The sequence below is a fragment of the Callithrix jacchus genome, chromosome 14 (assembly GCF_049354715.1).
Source record: "Callithrix jacchus isolate 240 chromosome 14, calJac240_pri, whole genome shotgun sequence".
Taxonomy (NCBI): Eukaryota; Metazoa; Chordata; class Mammalia; order Primates; family Cebidae; genus Callithrix; species Callithrix jacchus.
In genome coordinates, this window is record NC_133515.1 from 90,158,711 (window position 1) to 90,170,946 (window position 12,236).

A 12,236-nucleotide genomic window follows, 5' to 3' on the forward strand; every position below is an offset into this window, starting at 1 on the left:
CAGCTGTGAGCAGCTATAAGGTGCTAGGGATGCATCCCTTTATTGCAAGTTGCTCCTTTCTAAAAGATCTTCAGGCAAGGTCTTTATAAACTCATAATTTAGGGATTATCCTTCATGAAATGTATAAACAGTATTTCTTTTTATCCACCTAAAAAGAAAGTGGGGATGTGGAAAGAAGTCTTTATAGTTAATACAAGGGTGGGATGGGAGCTCTGCCAAGCTAAGCAGCTAAGACTCTTGACTTCTGGATGCTTGAATTTATCTGGGTCCTTCTGCACAGTAATAAGACAGCATTTGAATCCAGGAATCCTAATTCTCAGATTTATAGACACACTACTCTGTCAGGATAAAGGACGTACTATAGAGTACTGAGCTTAAAAGTCCATATGGGTCCCAATGAGGGATTCATATAACCCAAGCCCTAGATGTAAGGTCATAAGTTAACTACGTAAAATCTATGAAAGCATTCAATTTGGAGTTCTCTAATAGTGAAATTTGCTGTTTGGCATAAGACGTGTGCTTTGCCATCAGGTCAAAGCAGTATTTTAATCTCACATGAAGCTCTGTGAACGCTTGCTTAGGAGGCAGTGGAGAGAACAGACTTGAACCAGCTGCATGACCTTGGGCAAGTTACTGAACTTCTGAATCTCAGCATTCTCCACTCAGCCACAGAAATGATGACATCTACCTCCAAAGAGTTGTTCTGAATGGAGAGAATGTTTAGAATGGCATGGAATAAACATTGTGAAATTTTAGTCATGCATATGAATTTAGAATTGCATAAGGATTTAGAGAAAGATGTCACCTCTGTCCTCTTTGTGGCTTAAGAGATTTTCTTGTCTTTCCAGTGCAGAGATGAAAGGGACACAGTCATGGACTGCTGACCTACAGGCAGCCCTCTAGGTGACGAGGAAGTGTTTAAGGCAATCATCCTCTCAGGGGTGGACAGACAGCACTGAGGCAGGATCATCAGTATCACAGAAGCCCTGTTCCTATGTTTTTACTACCCAGACCCTTCTAAGGATTTTAATTAGATTGTCACTTTCTGGAAAGGGTATGGCTATATTCCACAAGCACCCATAAGAATTACTTGCATGGATCTGGTGTGGTGGATCACACCTGTAATCCCAGCACTTTGGGAGGTCAAGGCTGATGAATCACCTAAGGTCAGTAGTTTGAGACCAGCCTGGCCAGCATGGTGAAACCCCATCTCTGCTAAAAATAGAAGAAATTAGCTGGGCATGGTTGTGGGCCCCTGCAATCCCAGCTACTCAGGAGGCTAAGGTAGGGGAATCACTTGAACCCAGGAGGCAGAGGTTGCAGGGAGGCGGAGGTTGCAGGGAGGCAAGGTCTCGCCACTGCACTCCAGCCTGGGTGATAGAGCAAGACTGTCTCAAAAAAAAAAAAAGATTACTTGCATGGTAATAATATCACTTTTCACAGGTACAGTTTCCTGCAATATAAGTCCATGTACATATACATTATCTCACTTGACCCCCTCACTACACCCTCATGAGTGGGGCAAACTAATTTATGCCACTTCTCCAGGGGAAGAAATGAGCTCAGAGAAAGATGAGCCAACTGTCCAGGGCCCCCTGGCTGGAAGATGGTCGGTCATCTGGTACTTATGTCCCTCAATTCCAGTCTAACCCCTGGACTGCACAGCTTTGCTGTCTAGGCATAAGGGATCTGTACAGGATGGGCCTGCACCACACAGCCTGTTCTCAGCTCCACATCTTCGAAGCACCAATTGCTGCTTGGACCTGAAAATGTAGGGCAGGAGTTTTCATTCACAGCCAAACCATCAGAGAAGCAGAAGCTCCTCCTGCAATGCCAGGTTCCTGTCTCTGCTCTCCTCCAGGCCAAGCACTGACCATGGAACCCATTTCTAAGAACACTGCCCATCCAGGTGTGTGTGTGACCCAGCCCTGGTCGTGACACCCCACCCTGCAATCTGCCTGTCTCTTAAAGGCAGGCCCACGCTTCCTTTCAAGGCCATTGTCAGTGCTGATATTGTCTTCTGCCCACCTCAGCCTAGTCTTTGGCCTGTCTCTCAGGACCTATACTCATTGTGGTCCCCAAAGCTCTTCCTGAGGCCCTTTTCCCCCTTTGACAAAGCAAAGATAAGGGAGGTGGGAAAGATGCCAAGAGAATCCATCAGAAGTGAGAGCTCCCAGCCTCACTGTTGACTGGCCTGGGACCTTCAGCCCTGCCTCTTACATTCTCCTGCCCTTCCCAAATTACTAATAACACATGAGTCTGAAGTACAGTGAGCTCCACAGAGGAAAGACCTGTATTCTCTGGATTATTCAGAATGTTCTAGGGACAGTGTGATAGAAGGCTGTGTCCACTCCCTAGAGCTGGAATGCTGAGGTTCCAATGCCAGACTTTTCACATAACTGGGTGGCTGTGGACAAGTTATTAAATCTCTCAATGCCTCAGTTTTCTCATTTCTAAAATGGGGGCATAGGTCCCTCCCAGCACTTTGGGAGGCCAAGGTGGGTGGATCACAAGGTCAGGAGTTGAGACCAGCCTGGCCAACATGGTGAAACCCTGTCTCTACTGAAAATACAAAAATTAGCCAGGCATGGTGGTGGGCACCTATAATCCCAGCTACTCGGGAGGCTGAGGCAGGAGAATTGCTTGAACCCAGGAGGTGAAGTTGCAGTGAGCCGAGATCAAGCCATTGCACTCCAGTGTGGGCAACAGAACAAGACTCTGTCTCAAAAAAAAAAAAGAATTCTGCCTGGCACATAGTGGTACCCAACGAATGGAAGCCACACTAATAGTAACTGTGTTGTTATTCAGAACTCACCTGAGGCTGAAATATATAGAGAATCAGAAGTTAAAAAGAAGCAAATGAAAAAGATAATGCCTCACTCAGGATGCATTCATTCAACAAGGTTTTCGAGTACCAGGCAGTGTTCTGTGTCCTAAAGATGCAGTAGAGAATAAGAGAAATGTGTTCTCTGCCAGGCACAGTGGCTCATGCCTGTAATCTTCAGCACTTATTTTTTTTTTTTTTGAGATGAAGTTTTACTCTTGTTGCCCAGGCTGGAGCGCAATGACGCGATCTTGGCTCACTGCAACCTCTGCCTCCCAGGTTCAAGTGATTCTCCTGACTCTCAGCCTCCTGAGTAGGTGGGATTAAAGGCATGCACCACCACACCCAACTAATTTTTGTATTTTTAGTAGAGATAGGGTTTCTCCATATTGACCAGACTGGTCCTGACCTCAGGTGACCTACCTGCCTTGGTCTCCCAAAGTGCTGGGATTACAGGCATGAGCCACCAGGCCCGGCCAATCCCAGCATTTTGGGAGGCCAAGGTGGGCAGATCACTTGAGGTCAGGAGTTCAAGACCAGCCTGACGAACATGCTGAAAACCCATCTCTACTAAAAATACAAAAATTAGCCTGTAATACTAGCTCCTTGGGAGGCGGAGGCAGAAGAATCAGTTGAACTTGGGAGGCAGAGGTTGCAGTGAGATGAGATCACACTACTGCACTCCAACCTGGGCAACAGAGTGAGACTCGGTCTCAAAAAAAAAAAAAAAGAGCCAGGCGTGGTGGCTCCTGTAATCCCAGCACTTTGGGAGGATGAGGAGGGCAGATCATGAGGTCAAGACCAACCTGGCCAACATGGTGAAACCCCATCTCTACTAAAAATACAAATATTAGCCAGGCATGGTGGCACGCTTGTAGTCCCAGCCACTTGGGAGGCTGAGGAAGAATCACTTGAACCCAGGAGGCGGAGGTTACAGTGAGGCGAGGTCATGCCACTGCACTCCAGCCTGGGCAACAGAATGAGACTCTGCCTCAAACAAAGAGAAATCATATCCACTGATGCAAAGGGGCAGGAGCCTCCACAAGCAAATCAGGAGGCAGTCGAGACCAGGGCCAATGGCAATTTCACTGAGGGAATCAGTCACAACCTTTTCACAAACTCCCATTTGGACCAATCTTAACACTATGCAAATGGATAAAGAGCAGATTAAGGTGACTATATTTTCAAAAGAAATATCTAATTTAAACCAAGGTTTAGGAAGTATCTCCTCTTTTAGGATGAATTCCTCTCAGATCTTAGCATCTCAAAAAAGCAGTATTCATCCTAGGCAATCTCATTAATTTTACAATGCTAATGAATCTTGTAAATGACTTTCCCCCTCTTAATTTTGGCCTACAGTAAGCTTAAAATAGAATTTGCAACATGGCCTGCTTATATGCATTTTTTTCTGAAATAACTTTATTTCTGGCTTTTTTTGTCTAAGATCTTATTTGCTTTGATCTCTTTATGTATTGTCATGTACATGTAAAACATATGCCTCAAATCTTCTTTAGAATAAATGTATAGCTCTAGGTAATTATTTTCTATTTTAAAATCAACTTTTTAAAAATAACTGCCTATGTAACCTCCATTTTATGTACCATGGAAAAAAATATTTTGAAGTTTCAATTCATCTAATCCTCACTCCTACCCCTGTACCCTGACACAGAGCTTTTTTTTTAAAAGGGACCAACATCATCCTTTGCATACTCACAGAAACTTGTGGTCCAAAGCTTTCCCTCTCCTTAGGCCACCACCTGTGGCTGCAACAACTGTCTCCTCCTCTGCTTCTCTTCATTTTCACATCATCTCCCCACAACAAGTTCCCCCCAGCTTGATTTCACTTCACAACATCACATGAGTCAGTCAGTCCTTTGGCAGTTTCAAACCATCAATGGCTCCCACTGCTTACAGGAATGAGTGAGAACTCCTTATCCTGACATTATCTCCTTAACTATTTTTATTTTATTTTACTTTTTTTGAGACAGAGTTTCACTCTTGTTGCCCAGGCTGGAGTGCAATGGCACGATCTCACTCACTGCAACCTCCACCTCCCAGGTTCAAGCGATTCTCCTGCCTCAGCCCCCCAAGTAGCTGGGATTACAGGCATGAGCCACCCTGTCCAGCTAATTTTGTATCTTTTTAAGTAGAGACGTAGTTTCACCATGTTGGTCAGGCTGGTCTCAAAATCTGCCCACCTCAGCCTCCCAAAGTGCTGGGATTACAGGTGTGAGCCACTACACCCAGCCTATCTCCTTACCTATTACATAATTCTCCACTTAAACTCTGCTCAAACCTAGGCAGCCCCCAACTCTCCCTGGACAGGTCTTCTCCATCCCCACCTCCATGCACACTTCCTTGCATGGGTGCCTCCACCAACCACACCCACTTCCCTTCTCTACCCCTCAGCACCCAGCAAGCCCAAATGACTCCACCTCACACTGCTCTCTTCCATTTCAAGATCACTGCTGGCTGAACATCTGATGAGTAACTCCATTCTACCTTGCAAAACATTGTGCAATTTTACTGAACTTGGTATCATTTCATTGTTTGCATATTTTACAACTTGTTTGCCCAGTTCAATTCTAATGCTCTTGACAGAAACTACTTTTACATATTCTTCTATCCCTCATGATGGCCTCTGTAGTATCACACGTAGGTACGACTCCATAAATACTTGATAGCTTACATTCCTAGTCCATATCTCTTCCAAACACAGAGCAGACAGCAAAAGACAGGCAAGTAGTTAATAACTCATACTTCCAATGCAAATGGTTAGAAGATGAAGAAGCGTTTCACTAATAATAAAGAATGTAAGTTAAAGTGATATAAATTTTCTATCAAACTAGCAAGTACTAGGGAAAAAGATCTTAATATCGAATGCTCTTGAGAGTATAGGGAGATAGGTTATCTCTTTTTTTTTTTTTTTTTTTTGAGACACAGTTTTGCTCTTGTCTCCCAGGCTGGAATGCGATGGGACGATCTTGGCTCACTGCACCCTCTGCCTCCTGAATTCAAGTGATTCTCCTGCCTCAGCCTCCAAAGTAGCTGGGATTACAGGCGCCCACCGCCACACCCAGCTAATTTTTTATATTTTTAGTAGAGATGGGGTTTCACCATGTTGGTCAGGCTAGTCTTGAACTCCTGACCTCAGGTGATCCACCCACCTCGGCCTCCCAAAGTGCTGGGATTACAGGTGTGAGCCACCATTCCGGTCTGGGAGATGGGTTATCCTATAACTGCAAGTAGGAGTATAATGGACACAAACTGAAAACAATTGGACAATGTGTAACTAGTCTTAAAATGTTTATACACCTTGACCAATTCATTTGAAGGACGACAGTCTAGGGAAAAATTCCAAAGTTCACACAAAGCTTTGAGTACCAAGTACTTTTCCAAGGGCTGTAATAGAGAAACACCCCTAAATGTACAATACAGAAATTATACAACTTCTCAGTGTGCCGTTACATAGACATTAAAAATGATAGCCAAGGAGTTTACTGACTTGTGGGGCTTGCTTATATTCTACTGCTAAGTAAAAACTAAGAATGTAAAATGATATAAAATGAATGATTCCAGGCCAAGTGTGGTGGTTCATGCCTGTAATCCCAGCACTTTGGGAGGCTGAGGTGGGAGAATCACTTAAGGCCAGGAGACCAAGACCGGCCTGGGCAACATAGCAGGACCCTATCTCTACAAAAAATAAAAAATTAGCTGGGCATGATTGCACATGCACATGCCTGTAGTCCCAGCCACTCAGCAGGCTGAAGCAGGAGGATCGCTTAAGCTCAGGAGGTTGGAGTAAGCCATGATAGTGTCACTGCACTTCAGCCTGGGTAAGAGTGAAACCCTGTCTCTAAAGTAAATAAATGATTCCAACCACCTAAACAAACACATAGACAGAAAGATACTGAACAGTAAATGCTATGTTTGTTTATAGTTTATATTTTCTAGTGGGATTAGATGATTTTTTATATTAGATTTTTTTCTTTGATACAAGGAAAGGTATCACAGCACTGTTCTTAATCTTAAGGAACATAGATTTTTATCTGTTTTATTTTTGCCTTTAAAAAATTAAGGGCCAGCCATGGTGGTACATGCCTGTAATCCCAGCACCTTGGGAGGCCAAGGGAAGGGAAGTGGGGACAGTTCTCTTATCCTAATTCATCTCTGTTATGAGGTAAACATTGCCATCATCTTTCCAGAGGCAGGAAAGCGGCTGAGAAATGCTCTGGTCCAAGATTACCCGAGGGTCGGAGCTAGGATTCAGACCCAGGCTGTGGGGTTCTTGGTGCTTCTTGAAGGATCAGAAAGAAATAGAAGGGAAAGAGCCAAAGGAGGTGAACACAAAACCAGAGCAGTAATTGCTATCATCTATAGAAGGTTGCTTTAAACGGGTAGAACTGTGGATTTTTTTTCCTCTACTCTTTTCCAGATTTTCTGTAATAAGATATCACCTTTTTATTTTTATTTATGGACAAGAAAAAAACTCTGACCACTTGAATTCACTGAACTATGAGCAGCAGGAGAGAAAACAGGCTATACTCACCTGGCCCTGTTCTCAAGGGGAATAAAGGAGTTGGGTTGGTGGGTAGGAGGGGGCAGGGCACACAGCTCCCACATGCACAAGCCATACCTGGCATCATGGGGCTGCAGAAATCACAGGATCTGGGGGAGGAGGCTGGTGCTTGTGTGTGCACATGCGCATATGTGCTGTGGGGTCGCTGGTAAGGAGGAGCAGGGTGTCTATGGAGATCTCTGCAGAAGTCAGACTTTGCCCCTCAGGGGGAGCCTGCTTGCCCTGCAGTTTCTCCACCACTTTGGCCACAGTCTCACTCACCAAGTAGGATGCCGTCAAGCACATTTTCAGTGTTTTTTTGTTTTGTTGTTTTTTGAGACAGAGTTTTGCTCTGTCACCCAGGCTAGAGAACAGTGGTGCTATCTGTGCTCACCGCAGCCTCTGCCTCCCAGGTTCAAGCAATTTTCCTGCCTCAGCCTCTCCAGTAGCTGGGATTACAGGTGTTTGCCACCAGGTCTGGCTAATTCTGTGTTTTTAGTAGAGATGGGGTTTCACCATGTTGCCCAGGCTGGTCTTGAACTCCTGACCTCAGGTGATCCACCCACCCTGGCCTCCCAAAGTGCTGGGATTACAGGCATGAGCCACTGCCCCCAGCCCAAGCACATTTTCAAAACGTTGTTCACTGTTGCTATTTCCTTACAGTCAGCATTCTCAACCACTGAGGAGGAAGAGAGGCATTTGCTGAGGATGAGGCAGCAGTCAGAGGTGAGGAAGAATTAGGGCAGCTTTGGTGTTAGTGGGATCAGGGTGCATAGAGTGTGGTTGGGGAAATCCTTTCCAAACGTCCCTTCTCCCTGGCTCTCCTAATTCAGACAGTGGCATTTCTCAGAGCTCTGTGTCACCTCAGTGGGGAAATGGGAGCTGAGAGCAACAGGGAAATTCTTAGCTGTATAATTCTAACAAAAAGAAAACTCATGGGAAATCCATTTTTTTGCAGAGAATTTGCTAATGATCTTCTCACCCCAGTAAAAATGTTTTTATTTTTTCACACCCCTTGTCAATTTGCCTTTATAGGATTCCCACACAAAACTGTGGGAAAGTCACTCTGTGCTTTTCGAGAGCCATTTCCAGAAAGTGATAGGTTTAGGGATGACTGAGTTGTGAGGAGACAGCTGGGGTGAGTCTGAGAAAGGGAAGCGGCTCAGCGGCTTGGCACTGGCACAGTTGAGGTGATGTATGTGTGTGAGCGGGGGCGGCAGGTGATACAAACGGGCCTGTGCCAGAGCTGGCAGACAGGAGAGGAGGGAACAGGTCCAGGGGGCACCAAGAGGACAGGCTCTTGAGCAACCAGGAGCTTGGAACCTCTTATGATGCTCACAACAGACCTGGAAGGTAGACAGACAGGCATTTCACCTTTGTATACAGGGGTTTAATGCTGAGTGACAACCCCACTTGCCTAAGGTCACCCAGCCATGAAATGGCTCCTGGATTGAGGTGGGATGACCCCAGAACAAGGATTCTTTTTATCCTAGATAGCACTGTATCCTTCAGCAAAGACATGGGGCTCCCAGCCTTCCAAAAGCAGAAGAAAGAAGGCTGAGCTGTGGAGGGCAGAGGTAGGGTGAGGAGGGGGAAGGATGGGAGATGGAGCTCTTCCAGAGCTGGAAAGATGGAAAGAAAAATGTATAGTGGCTCAAGTCACCAAGGTGGTTGGACAAGGGACACATTTACCTAAAGCTCTTAGGTGACTTCTGGCTCCACAGCTGGGCCTCTCTGCCCATCAGTTAATTAAACCCCTGGTGGTATTTTTCTAATGAGCCTTTACAGTATGCATGGGGGAGGTTGGGAGGTGGGAGGGGAAGAAGCATGGTGCCAGGTGGCCCCTGTTTTCATTCTGCCCTGTTCCATCTGTGTCACCCTGGAAAAATCACTTTTAAAACAAGAGGAAAATAGCAATGATAAGAAGCCAATAATTCTATGCCTGTCTCCCCCAGCCTCCCCAGTCACACTTTTATTCATCACTCTATTGACTTCTGGTGAGAAAATGATTTTAAGTATCACACGAACCCTTTCTTTTCATGAAAGTCAGGAATATACTCAAATGAGTATATTCAGGCAGCTGAGTCCTCACCAGGGGCTTCCTCCCACACCTCCTAAGACCAGACTCTCTGCACCAGCAACTCAGTAATAATCTCCCACCCAAACTTGGTGTGACTTTCCTTTGCTGATGGCAACTGCCCAGAGGATTCCTTCATTATCATCTTTCTATGAATCATTCAGGGTAAATACCATCTCTGTTTGCATCTGGGGAAATAAAAATATATTATGAAAGAGAAATGAAAATCTGTGATGTATCTCAAAATAGCGCCCAGATGCGCTGGCTCCCCAATTCACCTTTCTGACTGTCCAGCTCTTTTCCTTGTCTTGCTTCGTACAACAGAGGCAGCCTGGGACCCCCAACTTCAGATATCTCGGCTAAGTTACTAAATTATCTTGGACTAAATGCAATAAGGCAGCTCAGCAGAACCCAGTTCCTAATTCTAACCCATTCTGATGAGACTGTCCTAACTCCTTCCCCACTGCAGTTGCCCCTGCAGTCACATGCTTTTGTCAAATGATCTGCAGCTTCAGGCTGCTCCCTCTGCAGAAAAGAATAGGGGGGAAACAGAGAGAGTAAAAAAAATACATACATACTCATACATATCTCACAACCTCCGACTTAGAAAGCACAACTGCCTTGTTACCTTTCCCCAGAGTCCCCAGTGGTCAGCAGCACAGCCTCTCAGGCCAACTCCTCCTACCCCACTTGGTCCAAAAGAAATAGCAGTTGCTGAGGGGACCTGCTGATGTCGCACCCTGGATCAGAAATGCACATGTATTTCTGAGCAACTGGGCAGGAAAAGGGACTGATCAAAAAGTTAAGTCAGCCTCTCTCTCTCTCTCTCTCTCTCCCCCCCCCTCCCCGCCCCCTCAGCAGGGGGCCCACCAATTGCTGAGCCTTTCCACCAGGCTCTCAGCTTCCTCTCCCCTAAGAAACTTTGTGACTCACTGTCTGTTCGTGCAGCGAGGCAGGTGAGCAGCCCAGCAGCTTCAGTGATGGGTTAAATGGGGAACGTACTCTTTCCAAACACTGACCCTCAAGTGCAGCCGGAGCCCCTGCCTTGCAGTGGGGGTGGGAAGTGAGCACAGCTCCAATTCTTTTGCTGGCCCTAGAAGAGCTGCCAGAGACCTGGGTTTTCATGGACTTATGTCTACTGGGATCACACACACACGCACAGCCCTTGGTGGGCTGCAGGCTCGCGAATGCAGTCCGTTCCTAGACTGGTCTGAGTCTCCAGTGTTCCATTCAACAGAGCTGCAATGTGGAACCCAACGCGCTCTCTCTTCTTCACCCACACTGCCTGCAAAACCAGAGGGATTCCTGGCAAATGATCAAGCAGAGCCGCTCATCGTGAGGGTCTAACTGTTGCACGGCAGTGGAGGGGGGGGGGCGATGGCGGGGGGGGAGAGGTCAGGGCTGTGCTGCACCCTCTCAGCAGCGTCTCCTCCCTTCAACCCTGCGGAGGGCAAATCTGGAAGTTGGGGAACCCGGATCCTGCGGGGCGCTGGGGCAGGCGGAGGCCGAGTCCATCCAGGCCGGCGAGGCGAGACTCGGGCACTGGCTGCTCCCCGGGCCTCTGCGCCGCCGGCGCCGCCTCCCGCCTTCTCCGAGACGCGCAGACTACCGGCCGCGGGCGTCTCCCTCAGCCCAGGACCGGCTTCCCGCAGAAAACTCGCAGGCACAAACCGCTTTTGTTAATTCCCCAAATGCCGCCACACGACCACCTCCTCCAGCACTCCCGGTCTGCGCGGCTCGGGAGACCCGCTTTCACCGGAGCCTCCGCCCCCCAAAGGACCACCGCCCAGCGCCGGCACGCGCCGGGCCCGGAGAGGACCCCAGGGTCCCCGGCCCGAGGCATCTTTGTCCTCGCAGCACAGACGCGCGCGCACAGAGCAACCGCAACAGCCCCGGCGGGCACCAGGTCCGCGGCCTGGACCCGCGCCGGGGCCGCGCTGGGGGACAGTGGTCCGCGCCCGGGAAGTTTGCGGAGTCGCCCCCGGGGGCCGGGCCGGGGCGCGGAGCCCTCCTTACCGTACATCTCGGCGGGGCGCGCGCCTCCTGGGAGGCCGGCGTCGCCGCGGCGTTCCCAGCCAGCCCTCGGCGGCGCCCGCCTTTCATTCACAGCCTGGAAGGGCGCTGGCGGCGGCCGGCAAGGGCCGGAGCGGGGAGGGAGCAGACGCGGGGGCCGGCCGCGGGCGGGACAGAGCTGGGCGCCTCCAGTCCATTCAGTACCAGGCTGGCCGCGGCCGCCTCCGCTCTGGTGGCTGGGCCCGGCAAAGCGCAGGGGGGGGGAGGAGAGGGCGGAGATATGCTAATGAGGACTCCCTCCCTCCAGGCTCAGCCAACCCGCGGCTGCTGCGAGCCCCTCGCCCCGCCCCGCTCCGCCCCTGCGCCCCCCGAGAAACCCACAGCCGGAGATGCGCCTTTTCAGAGGCTGTCGCCCTACGGGCTGGGGCGTGCACCTGAGGAGTCACCCATCCGAATTCACTGCTCCTGTCGGAGCGCTTGGAAGCTCTCCCTAACCTGGGGTCCTCGAGGTCAGCCGGGCCGCGGGGAGCTGCAGGTGCACCCCTCCCCCAGTTCTGTCCAGGCTGCGTGGGCTAAGCCAGGGGGCGCAAGGATGGGAATTGGGAAATAACCCTTCACCCTCCCCTGGCTACCTTAGCTAAGCCGGGTTCTCAGATGAAGTCCTCTAGCCCTTAGCTGCGCCCTACCAGCTACTCTCTGGCTAGGTGCTTGCTACCAAACAGCGTCCTTCCCGGGTCAGGGACGCAGGAAACGCACCCCACTCC

At 48.9% G+C, this 12,236-nt stretch overlaps 1 protein-coding gene across 3 annotated transcripts in view; it reads right to left on the reverse strand.

Moving 5' to 3' along the window:
• The window catches only part of EFR3B (EFR3 homolog B), a 113,289-nt gene extending 101,565 nt beyond the window's left edge, over positions 1-11,724 (reverse strand). For 2 of the 3 annotated variants that reach the window (XM_078349807.1, XM_035273030.3), the window contains exon 1: positions 11,476-11,724. Coding sequence is in view for 1 of the 3 variants with exons in the window: in XM_035273030.3 (XP_035128921.1) it covers positions 11,476-11,482 (7 nt within the window). In the remaining 2 variants the exon portion in view is untranslated. Of the gene's footprint in view, positions 1-10,087; positions 10,235-11,475 lie in introns of those variants that run through there. The other variant, XM_035273029.3, reaches the window with a different exon arrangement.
• Positions 11,725-12,236: the final 512 nt, after the last annotated feature.